This window comes from Oxyura jamaicensis, chromosome 6 (assembly GCF_011077185.1).
Source record: "Oxyura jamaicensis isolate SHBP4307 breed ruddy duck chromosome 6, BPBGC_Ojam_1.0, whole genome shotgun sequence".
In the NCBI taxonomy this organism is placed as follows: domain Eukaryota; kingdom Metazoa; phylum Chordata; class Aves; order Anseriformes; family Anatidae; genus Oxyura; species Oxyura jamaicensis.
In genome coordinates this window covers 15942315-15965807 of record NC_048898.1, presented here as the reverse complement: position 1 = coordinate 15965807, position 23493 = coordinate 15942315, and the positions used below count along the sequence as shown (strand labels likewise).

Sequence of the window (23493 nt, the reverse complement as noted above, 5' to 3'; positions counted from 1 at the left end):
AAGTTACAATCACATCAGCCAGTCTACATGACTGATTTTGCAACTCAGACTCTTCTACACTTATTTTGCAGTTGGTTTCCAATAAAAATTTAAGTGTACTTAACAAGAAATAGATCCAAGCCAAATCTTCACATTGTAGCTGGTTATGCCGCTCAGCACCAATACTATTCTATTACTGTTTTCCTCACTGGCAGTTTTAACTTCCAGTTAGACTACTTCAACAGAGGAAGGAGGAGAAAAAAAACAACCCTACCTATTCTTAGTTAATTCCTGTATGTAATTGGCTGCATGTTATGTACCAATTCTAGAATCATCTCCCCTTTATGCTTACCTTTGCTTGCTAAAAATGCCAGTTGCTGAATATACACACAATAGAGCAAAAACCTTCATATGGCTAGTGCAATCTTTTTTTTAAAAGATCAAAGCTGTATTAGAAACGTTATTGAAAAATAACCAAGTCATCTGAAAAGAGTACACTGGATGTCCTTTTATACTGGGCAAGGAATATTAGCTCACATGCTTACAAGCCACAGCAGGTATTACTCTGCAATGACTCCTGAAGAAAAATGCCTTTGTTATTTAAATAAAAGCTCATTCTTATACCAGAAAGAGAATAAAATTCACAAAGACAAACTTTCATCTTGGCTTATTGTTCAAGTTGTCTGCCATCTTGTTCATGAACTACTAATTGCAGACAAAAAACAGCAACTCTACACACAGGTAATGGCTCTTTGGAAAGCTATACATCATTCTACTTACAAAACTGTGAGAAGAGACCAAGGTCTCTTCTCTGTTCGAGACAACTGTCCCACTGAGACTGCGAGCAATGCGACGAAAATTCTCTGCACTGTACATTTCCTCCTCTTCTGGTTCCCTGCTATGTTCTCTGGTATACGTGACCTGTAGATAATATCACACAGTTCAGAAAAGGCTTTCCTTTTCCTTTTTTCCCCATCAATTTTGTATAATAATTATAGGGACTAGATCAATATACATCTAACAGACTGCTTACACTGTAATGAAATTCCATGACCTTTCCTCTTTTGAAATCCTTCATTCAGGTCTTGAGAACTTAAAGCAAATGGCTCTTTCTGGATCTGATTATCAAAAATATTATCCCTTATAGCATTTCTTTCTATAGCAAAATAAAGTAGTACAATCTTCTCATAGCTACAAAAAAAACAACACATCAGGATCATCTGATGAGTGCTGGAAGCTTCCTGATCTTGTTAGCAAGGGAAATTATTTTATTTTTCTTTTCACTTGTTCTACATAAGCAAGACCATTTAATGAGTATGGAAGTGTTATAGAAAGTATGATTTCCCCTTCAAAATATTTGTATGAATACATATTCATGTACAGACACTGATAGGCAACTGCCAGTTTTTTAAACAGGTTCTCCTCAGAAAAAAAAAAAAGAAAAAAGAAAAAAGCATCTTCTTCCCCTCTGAGGTGACCATCTACCAACTGCAGCCAGCAAATATCACATTAAACCCCTGTCTTTCAGAACATGCAGTGACACAGTCAAAACCGGGGAAAAAAATCTGTGCCCCTGTAAGTGGTAATATCCAGAAGCAGTTATCCTAAGTTGGAATGCAAAGCCAAAACGTTCAAAGGCTAGATCTTCAAGTTTTCAGGGAGCATGTGATCTCAGAGTCAGAATTTAGATAATGTGATTGCATGCAAGCTACACATAGAATGAATTGCTCATGTTTCCATTAATTAATTCTGAGCTAGACTGCACTTAATATTCTCTCTAATATTACTATCAATGATCCCACTACATTTCTTTTTAAAAATATATTCCACTTCTCCCGACTGTAACTTTTTTTTTTTACTTGCAAAGTGCTTCCTTCCCTTTCCTAAGCACATCTTAATAAACGTCATCACCTTGGAGACAGAAGAGACAGCGGATCCATACAGATTGCGCTCGATCTCTGCTGTTGGGGTTTTCGAGAGACCCATGCCAGCTGTAGTATGCAGCTTCCTCACATTCAGGTTTGCAGAGACTGGGAAAGAAAATGTTATGGTTATTCCCGGGGCTTATTTGTACATTACGTCACATTTCTGTCTATCTTGGCAGGAGACAGACAGGCTAAATACACAGAATGAGAAGTAATCACAAATTCCTGGAAGATCAATACATAAGCTAACTCCCAACATTGTCAAAGGGAGAGTCCAAGACACTCACTCCCTGTTTCACTTGACCCTTTACAGGTTTCTAGGGAACAGTGAATTGAACTACTTAACAGAGTTAAGATTTAACAATTTAGCTGCACACCAGTACTTGGTTAATACAGAGGCAAGATGGTTTGGGGGGGCTACAGACATTCCAGTTAAATATGAGAAAACACTTCTTTACTGTGAGGGTGACCGAGTGACAGAGCACTGGAACAGGTTGCCCAGAGAGGCTGGGGAGTCTCCTTCTCTGGAGATACTAAAAACCCACCTGGATGCCATCCTGTGCAATGTGCTCTAGGTGGCCCTGCTTTTCAGGAGGGTTGGACTAAATGATCTCCAGAGAGATCTCTTCCCACCTCTACATTTCTGTGATTCTGTCAATGGACAGAAAATCAGCCACCAAGCCAGTTACCTGAAGTTACTCGGGGTAAATAAGACTCATCACCTTTAAGATCCCCACATGCCATCTGCTTGTGGCCACCCAATGCGACAGTTTGCCAGCCATTCATTCTTCTGGCTAAACAGCTGAAAGTGCTATTTTTAACAGAGATCACTACAGTTACTTTATTTTAGTGTACTGCCAACCAGATAGAATCCTAAAATTTCTCAAGAAATATACAGGTAGATCAACGGCCTAATAAAAATGGTCACAGGGAATCTCACTATGAAGGAAGAAAAATAAGGTGCTGGCAACACCACCTTTTCTGCACTGGGAAGGAATTTGGAGGATTGGGTCTTTGGGCCCTTACTCTGTTGTAAAGTTTCAGTAGAGCTTCAGTGGCATTTTCACCATGAATCTGAATGCAGAAGTCTGACAAAAATAGTTGATAAGGTACAGAAAGCTTAAACGGTATTTCCAAATGAAGAAGTAATCCAAGTTAAGAGAGAGAGAGAAAGAGAGAGAGAGAGAGAGAGAGAGAGAGAGAGAGAGAGAGAGAGCGCGAGCGCACTGTGCTAGATCTACTCAGGTGATTTTCACCTAGTTCATTACATAGATGTTTTGTTTTTAAACAGAATTTGCAGAGCTTAGGAAGAAGCATTTGAAAGTTACAGCAAACAAGAAGCAAAGATCTCAAACACAAACTTTAAAAAGATATTCGTATCTCATCCCTCATGATGTGGTGGAAAAACAGGCAAGAAAAGTGTTAGCATAAGAAATAGGGCATGACAGAACTCTGGGGCTCCAGTTAACATTAAAGCAAGTGGGCTCTATCCTGCTAGGTTTCCATAAAGAAGATCCCAAATCAGTGTACTAAAAAGGAACACTGAAGACCTTCTGATCCAAGCCCATGCAAGAGAGTATCTGAGGGGAGATATTGCCTAATCTTAAAAAAAAAAAAAAAAAAAAAAGGAAATGGCTTACTTCAGATCAGGTCTGCCAGGAGAGCTCTGCCAGGAGAGCTAAGATGAGAATTTCATGGAATATTTGAGCTGTTGTATAAAAACCTGTTCAAGAGCTTACTAAGGTATTCACTCTGGTCACAGCCTGGCTTGATGTACAAGGAAAAACAGAGGTTCCTACCCCCACAGTTGCAGGGCATGGGGAAACCTGTCTTATGTTGCTATGCATGCTGTGCATTTAGACACACATGCACACACTTCGGTATTCATCAAGCTTTGGGCTGCTTTGCATTTGATCAGAAAATTTGTAGCTCTAATACAAAGACATGGATCAAAAAGAAGTTTGTTTTGCTTGTGCTAGTCAGGGAATCAGTGTTGTCCTATCCCAGCAGGAGATTAGAACACCTTAAATGAAACTGGGCTGCTATCATCGCACACTGGAACAGGCTCCCCAGTGAAGTAGTCACTGCACCAAGCCTGCCTGAATTTAAGAAGCAATTGGACTGTGCACTTAGTCACATGGTCTAAAATTTTGGGTAGACCTGTGTGGGGCCAGGAGTTGGATGTGATGATCCTTATGGGTCCCTTCCAACTCAGGATATTCTATGGTTCTATGATCATCACACTCAAACAGGTATCTCCAGCAATATCCGAGCTGCTCTCACCAACAGCACCAGAATCTCTTAGTTTACTTTTGGTACCAACTAATCTACAAGGTCTCAAGGATCTTAGCACAGACCATGTACCCTCAATGCCACTTTCACAAGTACTTTTCCAGAACTTAAAGCATATGTTCCTTAGGAAAAAAAAAAAAAAAAATCAACTCTCACAGACCTAGTAACACTTTTAAAAGTTATTCCCCTCAACCACGTACAGACTAAACTCTCAAATACAATACAATTACAGTTAAAATTCACAAGTTTGGAGAACATTCATTCCAGGCATAGGAACAGTTTAATGAATCACAGAGGTGATGCAAAACCTTCAAACAGCAAAATTCAGTAGTCTGACCTAAACAGCCATCTCCCTACTTGAAAAAAGGATCAATTATTTCTAGATAACAAGATATCAACAGATATAATTATTTCTAGATAACAAGATATCAACAGATATTGCTGTTTGCCAAGATCAACAGCTACTGCATCCTCCCCAGACACTGCGATCACAGTGCTTCTCTACCTCTACAGTTAGAATGGTTTTAGATTCTTCAACCTGAATCTTTCTGCATCTTTGCACAAATTTATGCCCATTTAATTAAACTGACTGGAAAATATACCTTCACCTACAATGAAATACATCGGCAGGTCAACCAAGAAAAACAACTGCAGCATTCTTACCTGATTGGTCAAATGGATACCTAGCACTGTCCTGTCTTCCCAAGAAAGGCCTACTGGCCTGAGATGCCTGCAGACTAGTCTGATAGAGGGATTCCAGTTCTGAGAGCTCCTGTTCTGTGTCTTGATTCCACTGTGGATGCAGATGTACTGGGATCCTGCTCAAGTCATCTCCAACTGCTCTCTGATCAGAAAGGGATGGACTTCTCCCAGGTACAGGAAGCCATTCAGTATTCTTATTATCCTTCTGAGAACTGTAATACCTAGTAACATTATCCACCCAACGGTCCACAGGCATAGAGGCAACCATGCTACTAGTAGCTCCATCATCCACCTGTTTCATTCCTCCATCATGACAGTGCCTTTCCAGGTAGGATGCAGGGTCTGCTATATTCTGTCCACCTCTTCTACACAGCTCTTCACTGTGAGCACAAACACTCTTAGAAGCAATATGCTGGGCACTAAAACCCTCCAAAGAAACTACCCCATCCCTAATATCCACAGTTGAATATAATTTTTCAGAAGACTGGTTTTTGTTCTCTTGGTTTTGATGGATTAGCTGTCTGTAACCACAGGGTGAAGGGTTGATGAAAGATTTTTGTATTAACTTTGGAGACTTCTCCTCCTGACATACTGCAGCAATCCAGCCTTTTTCATGAGTACCTTTTCTCTGGGAGACTGCATGCATTTTCTGAAACTGCTCTGCCAAGGAGCGAACATGTCCCTTTGCACTAAAACCCTCAGATGTGCAACTTTCTGCTGTGCCATGTTCATCCTGTGAGGGTAACAAAATCTCATGGCTGTTTGCTCTGGAGTACTTATTTGTTTTCTGCAAAGGATCCAGGGAGCATTGCTTTGAAGGGGATGAAGTTGCAGGGGTCATTGCATGATAGCCCCCTAAATGATCAATGCTGGGTCGCACTGGAGAGCTTGCGAGTTTGGAACAAGGACTGCGTTGGTTGTCCTTTTCAGGAGATGCTGCTTGTGGTGGATGTGGACAGTGCAACAGTGTAGGCAAAGACCCAGAGCTTAGTGTGTTAGCCTTGGACTTGTACTGAGGTGCGAGAATGGGTGTTATGCTATGAACCTCTTCTAACTTGCTGCTACTGCAGCATTCCCTATAGTCTTTTGGCCCTGTGGCTGTAGTGTCAATAAATTCCACACTATAATGGGCATCATTCTCAGTTCTTGCAGGCCTCTCTGCTAACCCTTGCCTATAGGGAAAAGAGGGAACTTGGTCATGAAAATCAGCAGAAGCAGACTGGAAGTTTGGAGAGATCCTGTTGGATGGATTGCTTTCAGTAGGGGACAGGGAGGAAGACTCTGGATATAATGATGAGTGCAATTCATGGCAGGAAGCAGGTGGGTGGAAGAAAGAACTGGACCCAAATTCCACTTCTTTGTTGGGTTCCAGTGGTACCTCCTGGCTCAGCAGTACTTGGAGCGGGCCAGTCTGTTCACTAAAACACACAGAAGGGTAAATGATTAGCAGCAATCATTGCTTACATTTATCCCTAGGGTGCAGAACTTACCCTATGCTACATACTCCTCAAAACACACTTTTTTTTTGGCTAACTGAATTCCGATGAAGACTTTGTATTAAAATTCAGTAGATACATACATGCTAGTCCTTTGCTTCTAAGTCTGATTTCCTACTATAATTGAACTGCTGAATCCATTTCATATTTTGGATATTACTTTACTACAGTTATGCTTTATAGAAGCTTTCACAGTATTCTTGTACGGCACCCTAGGCACTTTAACTAGCAGACTGAGTGTGTGAGAAGGAATAATTGTGAGAATAGTAAAAATAGCATTTACATAAAATAAAAATTGTTTCCAACATTAACATATTAGATTTTTTGGTAAATACTTAGGACAAGTTCATGATCTGAATGTGAACTGGTATTTCCATACCGTTCTCTCTCTCTAGGTAACTTCACGTAAAATAACTTGACAAATGGAAGGAACAGGTTGAAATCTCACTCATGTTATCGCTGTATTCTCAGCTTTGAGATATTTGTCCAACAAGTTAAATAAAGTTCATGTTAAATATATAACCATTTTTTGCAATAATTTGTATTTGATGTATATTTCTAAATAATCATTTGTATTCTTATATACCAATGTAAGACGGTTATGTCCTTAGGTCATACAAGTCCTTGGCATTTTTCTGCATTTAGTTCAGCATTTTAATATGCAGACCTAAAAAGCAGTTCCAAGTTCACGTCCCTGTGAGGAGACAACAGGCTACAAACAGCTCCAACAAAGAACTTGAGGGAACCATAAAATCATTGCTTTGTTTCCTCCTTGAGACGTATAGAATGGAAGTTAACATTATGAGGACCTAGTTGATGTTGTGTAGCAGAATGACCTTGTCTGTGACTAACAGCAAGGTTTGCACTGTCTACAATTTTTTTTTTTTATTTTTTTTTTAATCAAAGCAAGAGTTCAAAACTGTGGCTATGAGTAGATTCTTTTCACTGGCTGCAATATTAATATTTGGTTCAATACAACTTTGGAAGAGTAATGATCTTTTTACAAAGCAGCAGTGAGCAAGCACAACAAGAACAAAGTTAGTTTAGAACATTCAGGTTTTTTCATTTTCTTAAAATCTGCCAAAACGTGTAACTGGGGCTCTGCATTTTTCCTATAAAGGAGAATACAAGGGACCCCTGATTGACAAAATGATCAGCCCTCATTACGTACAATCCAGCTACTGCAGGAAAAGTACATTATGAGCTATAGTTTGTCTGGTGTGTAAATTAATTGACTTTAGTATATAGCTGTATGTGGCATTTTAAAAAAAGGAAAAGGAAAAAGGATTCTCATCTGAGATTTCATCTAAGTTTCTGATAATACAGCATATAAGAAAGGAGAAAGGAAAGTAACAGTTCAAGAAACATCCTAGAAATTGGACAGGGATGGTTTAGTGCTAGGAGGGAATGGCATGGGAAGAAAGAAGGGTTAAACTGCATGCTAAAGAGGGTAAGAAGGATCAGTTATAGCACAGAGTTAATTATGCTAGAGTTGAAGACCATGTGGAAGAAAAAAAAATCATGAAAAGATGTTGAAGAACCTGCTAGGCCAGGCTACAGGAAGCTGGGAAGCACAGAAGGAAAATGAAGAACGACAGAGCATCAGGGAGAGTAAGTCAAGGTGACAGGATCAGGATCTAGATCCAAGAGCTGTACCACAGCACCACTAGAGAAGTAGACTAGAAAGAAGAGACCAGTGTACTTGACGCTTTTCAGACTACAGTGCACTAAAACATATTGGCTACTGTTCCCAATGTAAAAGCAGCTATAGCAAGACTGACGATAGTACAGTCTTTTACTGACTGAGCCCTCAAAGTACTCCTGACAGTAAAGAGTTGCATGTTATATCTTAAGATTCCCCTCTGGCCAGGTTATCATCTAGCGTATTCTTTCTCTCTGTACACAAAACATCAATGCTGCAAGGCACTGACTGCTACAATTCTCTGTCACAGCCCACATTATGAACACGTGCACAGTGAACTATTCTACAAAGACTGGGGAGAAGGGAAAAAAGGTAGCTGACCCTCTTAAAATATGATTTAACCTAAAGAAGAAAGCAATGAGGAACAACACTGTAGGATTTGCACTATCCAGGGGAATATATATAATCGGCTACTTAATTTTCCGACTGTACTGCTCAGATGCAGCTCAGATCTGGGTCTGTGTGATATACTTGGACTACCTTGTAGACTGGGCCATGGTGCCGCCCTGTGGTGGGTGGCAGGTTGGCGACGGCAGCGGCTGCGATGGCTGTTGGTGCTGCATGCGATCCTGGAGGCTCCGGGCTTTTCGGATACTGATTTGCAGCTTCTTATCGACTAGGGCTCTGCTGTGAGTGCTAGAGCTGGCATCATGCATGGCAAGTCTTAGTTTAGCTAAAATGCAAAAGAAAACATAGCAGAAAAACAAACAGAAAAAAGGAATAAAATTGAAAAAGAAAAAAAAAAGAAAAAAGATGCAGCAAGAACATAAAACATGGACCATGCAAATACTGCCACACAACAGATCACAAGGATGCTACTGTTTCCATTAATGCACATTCAGCTTAGCCAGGTGTCCAAACAAGTTAATTGAAACTAAACCAAAATAAAGTTAAAAGAAAAAATTAACCATGTTTTAGCCCAACTTCTCATCCCCTTCACACAGGCTCTTTCCAACCCTACCACATTGCTGCTTCATTCATCTTTCCTCCTTCTGTATGCTCCATACCTGGGACTCCCTTTATGTGTAGGAATACCAAGCTGGGATCTGAAATTCAGCATATACCTTGCTGGAATGGAAGCTAAGAGAGATTTCACAATAGCTGTATATTGCCCCTTATTCTGCAGCCCATAAGAGGCAATTTCAATTTTAACAAATGCACAGAAACCGCCTACCCTGTCTGCAGCCATTCTATACAGACAGAGAGGAGCATGGGGTGAGACAGCCAGCCAGTCATAATGGAAAAAGACCAAAGAAAAAGAAATCACATAGCACACATTCTCAAAGGTCACAATGCATTTAAGCACTTCTATGTCCTATTGCTTTTCTTCCTGAGTGTTAGGTACAGCATAGGCTCATTTTTTTATTAATCCAAAAGATATAAAGAGTAGGCTACTGTTTTCTTCCCTATGCTACATCCTCCATGAGAAACAGGGGAGCTTAATGCCCTTTGTAATTTGGCCTGAGGATTGGGAAAAATTGCTAAATGAGGGCCAAGTGACACAAAGAGTTACCTATGAGGTGCTTGCTGAAATGCAGCATTTAGCACCAGAAAGGACACATCAACATCCCAGTGCTGTTATTGCCATAGCGCTGGAGAGAACAACAAAAACAGATACAAACATGAAAATACAGAGATGAAGAAGAATAGGACTAAAAACCCAAAAACAAGATGCCTGAAAAAAAAAAAAAATCTGTCACCCAGCACTTTACTAAAGACCACCTGGATTCCCGTATTACAACCTGACAATTTAACATGATTAAATATTTCACAGTTTAAAATATTAGCACTGTCAAAAGCGCAATAGCTCAAGCGGTTAGAGTTACTTACATATAGCTTCGTTACAGAGAGCCAAAGCTGCAGCACAATCCCCCTTCTGCTCCTGATTCAGCGACTCTTCAAAGATTGAGTCTGCCTCCTGCATGGACTTCTCAAAGTCATCATTCCTCCCTGCAATGGGCAGCACCCTTCATTTTGCTTTCATTCTGTGCAGAACCCTCATTTACCCTCACCCCATTTGTGATCACCAAATTGTTCCACACATTGAGTCATTGGTAGCAAACCTCTTGCAGAGGCTACATATATCCCAAATCATCTATGGTAACACCTAAATTTTCCTCAGCAGGAGTATAACTTGAGCACCCTGAAATACTTGACACACACAGAGTAGAACTTTATAAAGCAGATTTTTTCCTCAAATTTTGCTTACTTCAGAGAGCTGTACTTGCCTAACATGCAGTTTTCAACAGTCTGAATTAGTATAAAAAGACAGCATGGACACGTTACAGAGCTAATTCAGATGGCTTCTATCAATTAGAGTTAACTTAAATTTAGAATTAAATTAATTGAAAAATAAATAAATTGGGAAAACACAGCAGGTCAGGGCTTTCTTTGTACTACATTATCCTAAGTTCCCTGCCAGAAATCATCTGTCTCTTCAGATATCTAATTACTTCGATACAAAATGTCTTCAAACTGAACCTACTGAAATATCCACGGAATAATACTCAGACTTGAATGCGTGTATGAATTCAAAAAATAGTTCCCTGAATGTGTTGAGTGCATACACTCAACTGGTGAAAGAGACATACAAAATATGAAAACCTAATTGTCTTGTAGCTTTAGAAGAAAAACATGGGGAAGGAACCAAAAAGATACAGAAAACAGACAATAATTCTTTTTACACCAATTTAGAAAATAGCACTGGAGAATTAGAATAAATCATCCTTGAACACAACAGGGAAGGATAAAACACTGTCCTGACATCAGGACATCCAGTTCTGAGAGGCAAAAATGCCCAGACATGCTGGTGTCACATTGCAAACATTAAGGAAGTTGTATCCTAAAATGTACACATTCAAATGAGGCCAGGGAAAACAGAAAACAAAAATAGACTGCTTCATTTGGGGGTGGGCTCCTTTTCTGGAAGGTCTCCGTTATGACTGAGAACATCAGTATCTTTTTGACCAACTTGTATAGCACACACTATGGCCTGACCTGCTCCCAAGCACCCTTGTGCACAAATGCAAACACACAAATCCCAAAGAACTCATGAAAAGCAATTACTGCTGAGAGAAGTGAGATCTGTTAGAGCAGTGAGTTAATCAAGCAGCACATTCAGTTTCAGTATCAAGGCTACTGAGGCTCATAAGCAAGGCCAGTATTCTAAAGTTAGCTTTCTTTGCATGAGTTTAGCATTTTACTTCAGGGGAAAATGAGTCACAAGTGTTCTGTAGCTCTGTGTACAAGCAAGCATTCCAGGCAATCAAGCAGTCTGTTAATGTTAAGCAATTACATCTCTGACTGGGGTGGGGAAAGGCTTAAAAGGAATACATGAATACCTTCCCAGCTCTAAGGTCAATAACTCAAACATTGCACTGAAGTCTTTTTGGATTAAGCATTATTCTAGTTCACTTTCTTCCTAAGAATGAAAACCCAAGCTATTTTTGCTTCTACCAATTAATGCAACAAGAGATCAAAGAGGGGTCATTTCTTGGAAAACCCTGCTATTCCCTTTGGGCACGAAAAGCAGAGAAGACAACATCCTCGCGCTCAAGAATTGAGGTTCCCATTTCATTTTATCATTTGTGTTATGAAAATAAACGATACTAATAAAAAGGTATCTGTCTACTATGTTAGATCAGAACTTGTCAACTGGCCACTTGCAGGTCACAGCAGAACCATAAAGGATAACCTAGTGGCTCACTGAAAGCACAAACTGTAACAACGTTCACAGTCAGACATTCTCACAAAGATCCTATTTTTCAGCTGCCACTGATACAGTGACATTCTGGCTCTGAGCAACTGGAATAGCCATGGGCTGCAGAGCGCTGGCTGCACTGGGCCTTCAGCTGGCACTGTTGTGGGGTGCCCCTCTCCATCCCTATGTCTGTCCTGTACAACACCAGCACCTTAGCTCTCCTCTCCTACACCAGGTAGGAGAGAGTAGTGTAGTGGTCCCAGGAGGCTTGTCAACACAGGAGACTACAATGCCTTGGTAGGATTGTCCCAGCCATTTGAGGGGGCAGAGCCCACACTCCTTGCCTCTGATGGCCACCAAGAACCCCATCCTTACATACCACACTAGGTTTCATTCAACCCCTACTAGGTGGGTCACCCCACCTTCTCTGACTCCCCTTACTGGCTGATGGAGACTAGGAATAAAACAAAGGTGCTACATGTGAATCCTGTCACCAAGCTCTCAAGTTGCAGTTCCATTCTTCCAATTCCAATTAAACCTTTTCTGCTGCCACCCCCAGCCAGAAACATGAGAAGTCTTGGAAGAGACATAAGAATTAATATTTGGCTTTTTAATTTTTATTTTTTCTTAATTCTTGTCCCTTCTGAAAGATATGTATGTCAAACCCTGCTCAGATTTTCAACGCTAGACCAGATAAGCTTGCCCCAGTACTTGTTCCCACCCCTATGCTGCGGTTGCACAGCTGAGCAGGGAGGGAGAGTGGAAAGTATAAGGGCAGAAACAGGCAGAATTGCTTAGGTCAGTGGTGCTACCAGAAAGAAACAAAAACAAAACAGTGGTCTAAATGAACAAGTTATGCTGCAGGTGGATCTGAGGCATCTGAAAGGTGCTCATTCTAAGATGCTGGTTGAACCCTTATAGCTCAATCTAGGTATCACTAGTACATATAACCACATAAAAACATAAAGGTCCAAATATATAGAAACACTATACATTAGGAAATTTCTTGTTATTGTCACATTCAAGAAAGAATTTGGTCAAAATAGCAAATTGTTTTCTGTGTTCAACAGGTTTGAAATTGATAGTCTTTCACTAGCTGAAGGTACAAAATTATAATACTGGGTGGGTGGGGAGAGACATATAGTAGAAAATTAAGTTCAAAGGTTCAAGAAAATCCAGCACCACAATCTTGCAAAATATACTGCATTCAAAAGGTTACCCTGATTCTGCAGTTCATCTAGATCCATGAACCTGCTGGGACGAGGATTAAAGCCCATTGCTGCCTCCATTTCCTTTTCTCTTTTCCTGCGTAGTTCTTGTTCACGTGCTCTCCTTGCCACCTCCTCTTGCAATTCATCCAGTTCACTCTTTAAAGGGCCAAAGATCTCCCCACCTTCCAAAAAAATAGTTTTGATAGTAAAATCTCCCAAAGTATCCATTAAAAAACAAGCAATGTTAATGAAAAAGACAACTGCCATTAGCAAATAGCATACTGACCAAACAAAGGCTACAGAATTTCAGATGAATTCTGTTTTGTTAAATTTTAGTTTTAAAACTCTGCCCAAGCTATTTGGTTTCCAATTGCCCTCTCCGCGTCAATGACTCTGGTAGAACCGTTGCAGTATAGCTTCATGATCCCCTGTAGCACAGTCCATCCTTTAATCCACTGACCCAAGAAGCAGCAAATGGAACAGAGCAAATCATCAGAAGAGAACCCTAAATCGCTGCTGAAATCTCGAGACTTTTTATTGTGCCTGTAATTTGTAACCAATGCTATGACAACGTAGCCAGATCATTAGCTTTAGAAAGTAAAACAGATTTCAACTGAGAAGAGTTTTCATCCAGGTGCAGAAGCAGATAAAAATGGGAGGAAGAAAAAGCTTATCAACGTTCTACTCAACACAGAAGAAATTAGTCTTCACTCTCATTTTGACTATGCACTGTGTTCAGAAAGTATCTCCCCTCCTCCCTTCCCCAGACATTCTCTGGAATGAAGTATTTGCTCAGAAGGATAATCAGAATGTGTTATCTGCAGAAAAGCTCAGCTTTAACCCAAACATCCTGTAAATATCCACTCTCATTTGTGACAGTTTTCATGGCCATATACCATTATGAGCTTCTTTTCAGGAGTAAACCCTGTAAGTTATTAGCAGTTATGCTCAAGAAGACATTTTGCACCAACAGCAAAATACTGAATTATGGGAAAGAATAGGAAAAACAGTTCTACTTTATCAGTTAAGTCAATCTTTGTTGAAAAAGATACCAGAACAACATGATCAAAGGAATATTCCAATAAAGTTTTTTACAATCCCCTTTGGAAAAGTAAAGCTACATCTTGTAAAACTGTGCTATGTTGCTCAATGTTTCATTTCCCCTTCCTTGTAATTCCACTGTAAAGAAAAGCATCCAGAAAGTAAAGAATAACTCCAGTACAATTTATCTTGTGGAACCACGACTACTGAGAAGTACATCCTACCATTTCCAATGGTGCGTGGGCTGGTTGTCCAGCTCCCAGTTGAAGAACTAGACTCCACTTCCAGGATACTGCTACTGTGAGACTTGGGAATACTGCGCCAAGCAGGAACCAATCCACCTGCCCGTTTCATGAGAATGTCCCTCCAAAAAGAGAACAATTACAGTACACAACGTTACTACTATCTTCAGGAGAAATTGTGTGTACATTTTCTATGATCACAAAAATATTTACTCACATTTTACTTTCATATCCTCATGGGAAAAAAAGGCTACCACAGGAAAGTCTTTGGAGAAACAGAGGAAGAGAAAGCAAACAAGGGGAAGGGACAATAATTCGAATCTACTCCAAAGACCATCCAATGCATATTAAAACCATGGTCTCTGATAGCTGTTCTCAACTGATTTTAGCAGCTGAAAATCTGTTGTCCTGGCTATAAACATGCTCAGTTTGTAACTGCATCAGCTGTCCAAGCCAAGGAGAGAAACACATTATAATGACTATTTATTTCTGCATATAAATATTGCAAATATCTTAGAAGACTTCAGTGAACTTCTCAAACTGACAGGGTCATAAGGCTGTTGATTTCTAAACAGATTTAAAAAAAAACAATGGTTTATCAAAAGGTCAATCAGATGGTTCAAAGGACATGTGAAGTTTGATATTTGAATTTTCAAATCAGAGACTAATTGTACGACTATTTCAGATGCATCATTTTAATCAACATTCCTCATTCAACTGAACACCATTTATTTCCTTCTCACTTGCACTAAGCTATTCATATACCGACAAGAAAAGGAATCAGTCTCACTCAGATGCTTATTTCCCTTGCCAATAAATTTGCACTGTAAGCTAGGACCACTCTTTTGTGTTGCCTTTGTTGTTTTGTTTTTAATGTCCTACATCATTATGTAAGAACAAAAAAGAAACAAAGACCTCACTCCAAAAATGAAGTTTGTTAAAATCTACCTGTGGTTGCTTGAGCTTTCAGACAGGGGCATGTCCAGGCTAACTGGACTGTTGCTGTTGCGCTCACTGCTTTCATATCCCGACTCCATTCTCTGTATTAGATGAGGATGTTGATCCACCATATGCTGAGTGCCACGACTTAGTACACCACGTTTGTATCTGACATTTGACTGGCTTGATCTTGTTTCTTGAACAGCACGTTCCTTCACCTCATTCTCCATAAGCTCTTTACCTGTTGAGATAAAAGAATATAGCCTAGTAGAAGATCCAAGTTTCATAACAGCAAATCATCTACACATTTTCGCTTCTCAATTATGCTTAAACCAGAAGCACTGCCTTTAATATCACCTAAAATCAGCAACAGGAATCAAAATTTTTTTACATCATTTCTGGTAACATTAAGCAATAACCTCTTCAAATTCATTTTCAAATCTCTCCCATTTAATGCTACTATATTCCCCCCAAGCAACAATCAGATAAAGAAAGAAAAATCCCTTCCTCCCTGTAACAATTTGTGTTTGTGCAAAATCATTTTACAGTATACCCAACTGTGCCTTTAGTATTTCCACTTCATAGCTGTTATTGTACTGTCATATTTACTTCAGATGCTGTACTTTTTACTTTATTTTGCCATTTACAATTTGACAAGGCTCGTGTCCTCATTAACCACAACCCTGCTGCCAGTCACACAAATCTCTCCCTTCTCATCCACACGCTGTCCCCTTTAAGCACTTAAAGGAGAGTAGCAGTTCCGGTAGCATAACAGTATAAAAGATGGGTATGGGTAAACACCTGCTCTCCACACCCTTTACAGTTTTAGGAGCATCCATTTCTTGATAAAGGAGGAAAATAACCATTACATTCATTTGCAGACCGTGGAAAGGGAAGCAGGGGAACAAAAGATACCTGAAGCTGTTTCACAAGAGATTCTATTACCTTCAAGAAACAGCAAGGTCTAGGACAAAGTCTTCATGTACAAGTTACACAGCCTGTAGTTCAAAATGATCCCAGGTAAGTCATCATTAGCTGCTCTTATACTCACAAGAGAAACTCCATATTAATGCTTGAGGTACTTGCTGCACCACAGTCTGAGCTATCATGCTAAAACAGCAAGAGCTAGAGAAAGTGACCAATAAAAAAGCTACTCCATGCAATGAATCTTCAGATATTTAGCAGTTTAGCACTGGGTCTGTTTAAATAGCAGAAACAATAAAGTTTCCCTTATAACTTCCTGAAATGTGAAATTTTACACACGGAAAACAAAAATCATACCCACACAACATAAATACACATAGAAACTAGTCTTCAAGGACACGAGTCACCACCAACCTATATGCCATGTTCAAAATTTCACTTCTCAAGAGTTGAAGACTGTAAATTCCATATATTTGCAGTAAATCTTTTTTTCCCAACTGCTTACCTGACTCTTCAGAGAAGGGACTAAGCTGAGTGTAGCCACAATGTTTCCTCTTGTCTTTACTGAAGATGCTGTCTATATTCAGAGATTCTCTTTTGGGTCTCCAGGTTGGCCGGTACCTGCTAGATGAACTGGATTTAGACTCACTACTGGTACTCTCCACTTCCCAGTCTCGAGAATGTGCAGATGATAGGTTTTTCGAGGGCCGTGTTTCAGCCTGATCTGCACTACTCCCTCCATGAGATGAATTTTGGTTGGTTTGAGAAGTTTGCTGTGGTCTGCTGTGGATCATATTGCTCACTGTTTCTTTAAATTCCTTCAGTCGGCTCGTGCTGCTGGATGGTTTAGGGGTAGCTCTGGGGGCTTGTTTCTCTTTCAAGGTTTCTCCTGCAGATTATAAAAGAGAGGGCAACAGCCACAAAAATAACTCCAGGTTAAGCCAGCAGTCCTAGTCACAGCATCTTCATACAGTCTTTGAAAAGTAGAACACAAACACAAAAGCAAAGACAAGACAAAACGCTATGATGTAAGAAACAAGGAAAGAAATACACATACACTCTGAGGATCTTAAAAACATTCGGAAATATATTGATATTTCAAATAAAATAATGTTTCTTGCCTTCGCTGTGGTATCCTGAAGACTGAGCCTCATCTCCTTTTCGTCGAGACCGGCTAGAACTCCTTTTGCGATCTGCCAGTGAGCCCTTTTTGGAAATATGCCTCTGATTACACTCACTGTCAGTCAGGTGCCCTGAAAGGACAGAAGAACACATCTGAGATGACAAGAGCCTTTGGACCAAGTGCTCTCTGTGCTGAACACAGTAGGGCTCTCCTCCTTAGGAGCTGCAGACACTTCAATGCTAACTGGCAGGTCTGGGTAACTTTTCATAACCAGAAGTTATTGGTTTTGTCCTGAGGGTGGGGTGTATGTCCATTTTAGGTCATAAGCAATACAGCCCCTCCAAGCACCACGGTTAATGACGGATCATCCAAAGGGAGCAGAAAAAGTTGAGTGTGCCTTGTCTTCTAATACTCTAAGGGTGTCACTTTCTTGCTATCTGAATACTTGGTCAGTTTTAAGAGCCACCAACAAAAAATTGAGGACAGCTTGCTTGACATTAGTCTGTTTAATGAAGGCTCAGACACATGAACAAGTCAGCATGTAGTAATAAATTACTGCACACTATCAGCTTCTCTGCACTAACTGTGCTCTCTTTGCGTAAGTAATTTGAGTTAGCTTAGGCCACAATGAAGAAGCCTCAGCTGGCTCTCAAGGGCTACGCCAGTTAATTCACATCTGCCACAAACTAAGAGCATACACACAAATTAGGAGCACGAATCCAGCTGACACACAACAACATTCCCTTACTCCCTTGCTCACGTGTCCAAGTCCTAACATTTTCTCTTGCACACAATTTGTGTTCCTTTTCCTCACATAAAAGGTGAGTTAAGTGTATATGACAGTTAATTACAAGTTTTCTCTACTGCCATTTCTTTTAACATTACGGTTCTCACACACAGTCCTAAGCCTGCAAGCACAAACACACGCATGGCTTTACTCACGTGAGCAGTCCCAAGCAGAGATGCAGGGTAAGAAGGGAATTTATGAATAAGCTACAAAGACTTCTCTAGCCTTTACATCACCAAATTTCACCTTGTATAGGATGACAGCAGAGAAAAACCCCTACTACCCAACAGTGGATTAACAGCCCCCAGACTACCCAGTTGGCATTTCTGAGCCTACCCCTTCTCTAGAAATTAGCATAAAAATCAACAATATTCAAAGCAGATTTTAAAAGTAAAAATCACACTTTTAAACACTTGAAGAAATAATTCACTGACTACAATTGCTAAGATACTATGAGAGGGAAGGAATCCAGACTACAAAAAACAAGTTACACAAGACTTGTGTTTCTATTAGTTTGCAAACTAGAGAGTAATTTTCATAGCTAAATCTTTAGAAAAAAGAAGAATACATAAAAGAACTAAGGGAATAGAAGAGAAACACTTGCAATGAAAACAAGATGTACAACATTTAGGTGATTGAGCATGAGTCAGTCAGCACTTTGGGAGAAATCATTTCCCCCCAAAGCATGTACTGTCATATGTCTTTTAGGGACTGAAAGAACAGTATCTTTTATCTTGACGCAAACCACTACAAGGTAAAAGAAGCTTATGCTTCACTAGAGAAGTTGTATACTATGAAGCAAAACATTTTTCCCTGAAGTCTGCAACCTGATAGGAATGACTGGCTACCATCCAGTAGCATGTTAGTGTATTCGTGCCCTGTGACAGAAACTAAAGATATTCAATGGTGCTCGAGTTAACTTAGGGTCTGCACAGACAAATGCAAGAAGACAACTTCACCTTGTAGAATGAAGGCTGCTTGATGTACATAAATATTTCTCCTCACTTCATAAATTGTAGATTTTGTCATTCTCACTGAACATTTCATAGCCATAGAGGAGAAACCAAGAATCAAAAGTCTGCAGAACACTAACTAATGTTGTTTCTACCTGAACCCTTTGGAACAAAGACTAAACCCAATGGAATGCATGAATAGAGGAATTGTAACACCAGATATATAAGCTAAAACTTCACACATTTTATTTTTTTTACTAGAATGAAAGGCCAGGATTTCTGAGTGCCCAATCACACACCTAAAAAGGTGTCCATTGCTGAATACATTCCTAAATGCCTCATCCTCCATGGGTGGGACGGTTTTATAAGCAAACAGTGGTATTCAAAGGAATGTTTAAAGCAAAGTTTTTTGGTGGTAGTGGTCTCTGGTTTTTGGAGGGTGAGGAGGAAGATAGTCAGAATACGCTAAGTGAAAAGAATGAAATCAAACAGGTTAAGACAGAATGTCCCCTACTCCCTCCCAAGAAAAACTCAGTTGCATGAATAGGGCAGCCAGAATACGCACATTTTTCCTCAGCAGCACATGTTGGTAGGAGCAAGAGAGTGCTCATGCAGTCACTCTTCATGCCCTCATCCTGAAGAACCCAGGTGTCTGAGGTCATAAGACCCAATGGTGGTCCTTCCCAGGAAAGCGATGTGGGATAGGGTCCATAAAATTCTGGGCTGCAGTAGTGGGGTAAATGGCCATTACATGAAGAAGCCTGCTCTTGCCCAGAACTAATAGCAGCAACAGTTGACAGGTCATTGTGGATGGCTTCCTTACAGCCCCACAGATCAACATTTGATGACTAAGCAGTTGCATGATTCAGGAGATTGGCTTTTTGGAAAGGTTTTAGGTAGGCAAAAATAAAAGGGGAAAATGTCCAGACAGGTGACTAGCTAAGGGGACAGACTGACTATAACTAAGGCTGAATCAGGGAAGATGAGGATGAATGAAATTAGATAGTGAGAGATGGGCTAGTGCTGGAGGAATAACACAGACAGAATCAGTAGGAGAAAAAAGAAAAAAAAGAGGAGAATATTACTAAAAGATTATAGAACAACAAGTTATATGTTGAAATTCACCTGCTTACATGTTGGCAGCTATCCCACTATCCTCTTTTTTTTTTTTTTAAACAGACTTATATGACAAATTTTGTAGGGAGGAACCTAATTCAATCAACTGCCTGCCACTTTTAAAGACTATATAATTAAGACTGCCAACATTTTCAGTTTTGGCTTCTCAGAACTCTTCAGCTCAACATAAATTGTGTTTCCTTATCACTCTCAAATTCTGCTCCAACTCTCCCTTCTTTCTCACACTCTACTGAGGACTAATACCAGAACCTAGAGTGCTAGGTAAAGTACCTTCGAGTTACCTAAAACCATAGATTACAATTGCTTAGACTTTTGATGAAGAATGAAAAAACACTGACGAAAACCTACCTGAACCATTTTCTTCTAGGTTTAGATGTGAAAAATATTTGTAACATAGATAGTTTCAAATGAACTATAGATGAATACATTATCACAAGACAGCAACTATTTTGCAACTAAAAGGACATAGTGGAGTGTTAGCTGTTGACACTGCTGCAACCAACAGTTGCTGATTCAACAGTTATGTCATCTTAGAAAGTTTTTTAAGGCACAATAAAGTAACTTCAAAATAATTTAGTAGGTCATGTTTCTGATGCTTGAGAAGTCTGCCCTTGACTCATGCACTACTTTTTCAGAACTCAAGTTAGTGCTGTATGCAGAAACAGACTGACTGCAGTCACTAGGCATGAGTAATACAGATCTAAGCTTTCAGACTTCCAGCTAACCTCTTTTCAACTAGTCTTTGGGCTGACTGTTCAGCTGCCTGAAGGAATGTACAGACAGACTCCCTTCCCATTGCAAATGCTCAGTTAACTTGTCTCCACAGCACAGGCGGGAGAACAGGAACATCTTTTGCTCCTCCCTAGTGAAGTAAATACTAACATCCACTTACACAGGAAGTCTTTAGCACCCATGTATGGGAGATTCTGGTGACAGAAGTGCCTTTCCCAGAGAGCTGCAACTCCTGAAGTGAATTAACTGCGCACAGCACTTACCAGACTGTACAATGGTACTGTACAACAGACCCCAGGTTCCAGGATTTTGTATGACAGAAAGAGTAGGTGGATAGTGGATAACAGTAACAGTGTCTGTAAATTTTTACCTGGCTAGATGCTAGTCTACAAAGGTCAACAGCAGTTAAAATTATGCTGATCTTTGTCAACATTACAGTTCATTACAAACCAAAACCATGCTGGATACTAAACACTGATCATTATTCTGCTAAGGGCTGCATAAAAACATTTTTCATGGGGCTCCACTGTATTCATCATATTCAGTGACAATGACTACTCAGATGTAATGGTATCTGTTACCTGTATCCCTGCTGCTTTGTGAAGCTGCATCATTCTCCACATTGTAGATGACTGTCCCCTGTGAGTCGGAAGAGAAGTGACTGACCACAGACTCGTGGTGTGCCTGTTTATAAGGATAGCTGTCAGTAGAGGAATCTGTCCTGGTATCACTTGAGATGGAAGGTTCTCTCCCTAGTAAAGAAAGCAATGACAAATTTCAACCTCTTTAGACCTTTGTAAAAGTCAGGAAAGGCTAAAAAAAAAACAAAAAAAAACAACACAGGAATAGAACGGAAGCAGCTACACGTTATGTTAACTGGAAGAACAGAGTACTTAATATACGAACTGAAATACCAGAACACCCAATCTTACGGGAAAGGTCCTCTCCTCTGGGAGGATAAAGGAGGGTCATAAGTTCTTAAAACCTTTATTTCTCTCTCTCTGGTAACTCCAAATTTATCAAATCTATTTATTATGCAAAATTAAACTATGTCAATTGGCCTACCAAAGCACATATTACTACCACACTGAAATTAACAGAACTAGCCAAGAACAAAACATTAATAAAGATAACAATAACATCAAAAGTCATAACAATAACATTTAATTATGAAGCAAAAGCCTATCTAGAATTTCATACTGAAATTACCCGTAAAGCAAAGTAACCTGTTTCTTCTAAAGAAGCTGGTGCTGGTCCACTGCATGACTGGGATACTGAAATGGATGAACCACCTCGATTCAATTTCAGTACAGTACTTCTTAAATTCATTAAGACAAGAAAAAAGGACAACCTCCTCCCAACACTTTCATTATACAAAAGTAAAAATCTGAACAGTAGGGAGACTGTTGGCCATTTTATGTTCTGTATACACTCCAGAACATACAGAATTTTCATTTCATACTTATTTGTCAGTGGAGAAACTAAAGAAAGGCAGAAAAATAAAGATGAAAATTATAGCTAATTCTGCACACAGCCTGAGGCTGCTTCATATTTTTGTTGAGACCAAGTCCTGTAAGCTGACCTCCTACTTCAGGCAATGTAAAAGCTTTTACACTCAGAAAATTCTCCCCACCTCCTGACTGGTTAAAAATCTTAAAGTCTAAGGAAATACAGAACAGAGCTGTTACAGGAAATGACAGTTTCAGAAAGAAAAGTGAATATAGGAAAAAGGAATCAGTGCTGTAGAACTGCGTAGTAAAGAATTTATAAACTGAAGTCTCTATTCAACAGAAAATCAAAAACATTAAGAGAAACTATTTGGACTTCACTCCACACATGAACCAGCATCTTCGACAATATTTCCTCCACAATTTGTGGTATCACATTTTGATGTGAATAGATGCATTTATCTGAACCCATCAACAACAGTTTAGGTATGATATTGTGATTAACAGCTTAAGAATAAGCAATTTCAGTTCATTTCTGAATTATGGGCTGTGGATATCTGGAAAACACTGAGCAGTCCTCAAGTATTTACACTCAGTGAAGAGACAAAAAGGCCATTCCAAAAAGCTATATTAGGATAGAAAACTCTGGATATCAACAAGACTAAAAAACAATCCATTTATATTTGATTGGAAAATTATGTAGAGTATGATTTTTTCTGGCACATCAACCTACATACAGTATCTCACAAATTCTTTCAAAAGTTCTGTATCAATGTTGAACACTGCAGACAACACAAGTAAGCCTGAGCAACTCAAGTGTTTTTGAAATGAGAAAGCAGGTTACTCATTGTAACCTTCTGAGTTTAATTTGAAAGAAAGCACATTTTAAAATTTCTTTATATATATATATATTTATGTTCAGCTTTCTGAGGTCACTTTAGAACACAATAATATTAGATACTGAAGAGACACTGAGAAGTAGTGTTAGCTATGTATTTCCTGGAAAAAAAAAAAGCAGAACCACAAGGCCAGTTTATATATAGCGTATATTGACCTGATACTTGTAGAGATGCTCACAACTGATGGATAGCATCAAAGGCCCTCTCCCCACTTCCTGGTTTTCTTCAGAACAGGAAGATACGTTTATAAATTGTAAGACA

General features: G+C 39.6%; 1 protein-coding gene across 14 annotated transcripts in view; it reads right to left on the bottom strand.

Annotated features, from left to right (window-relative positions):
• USP54 (ubiquitin specific peptidase 54) overlaps positions 1 to 23493 on the bottom strand; it is a 77816-nt gene that overhangs the window by 3227 nt on the left and 51096 nt on the right. For 6 of the 14 annotated variants that reach the window (XM_035329438.1, XM_035329436.1, XM_035329440.1 and 3 more), the window contains 11 exons: positions 21467 to 21637; positions 17275 to 17406; positions 16659 to 17042; positions 15239 to 15470; positions 14273 to 14412; positions 13016 to 13189; positions 9927 to 10046; positions 8577 to 8769; positions 4860 to 6316; positions 1891 to 2009; positions 760 to 900 (listed from right to left, as the gene is read on the bottom strand). In XM_035329438.1, the coding sequence (XP_035185329.1) occupies positions 760 to 900; positions 1891 to 2009; positions 4860 to 6316; positions 8577 to 8769; positions 9927 to 10046; positions 13016 to 13189; positions 14273 to 14412; positions 15239 to 15470; positions 16659 to 17042; positions 17275 to 17406; positions 21467 to 21637 (3263 nt within the window). The other 8 variants (XM_035329441.1, XM_035329442.1, XM_035329446.1 and 5 more) reach the window with 8 other exon arrangements.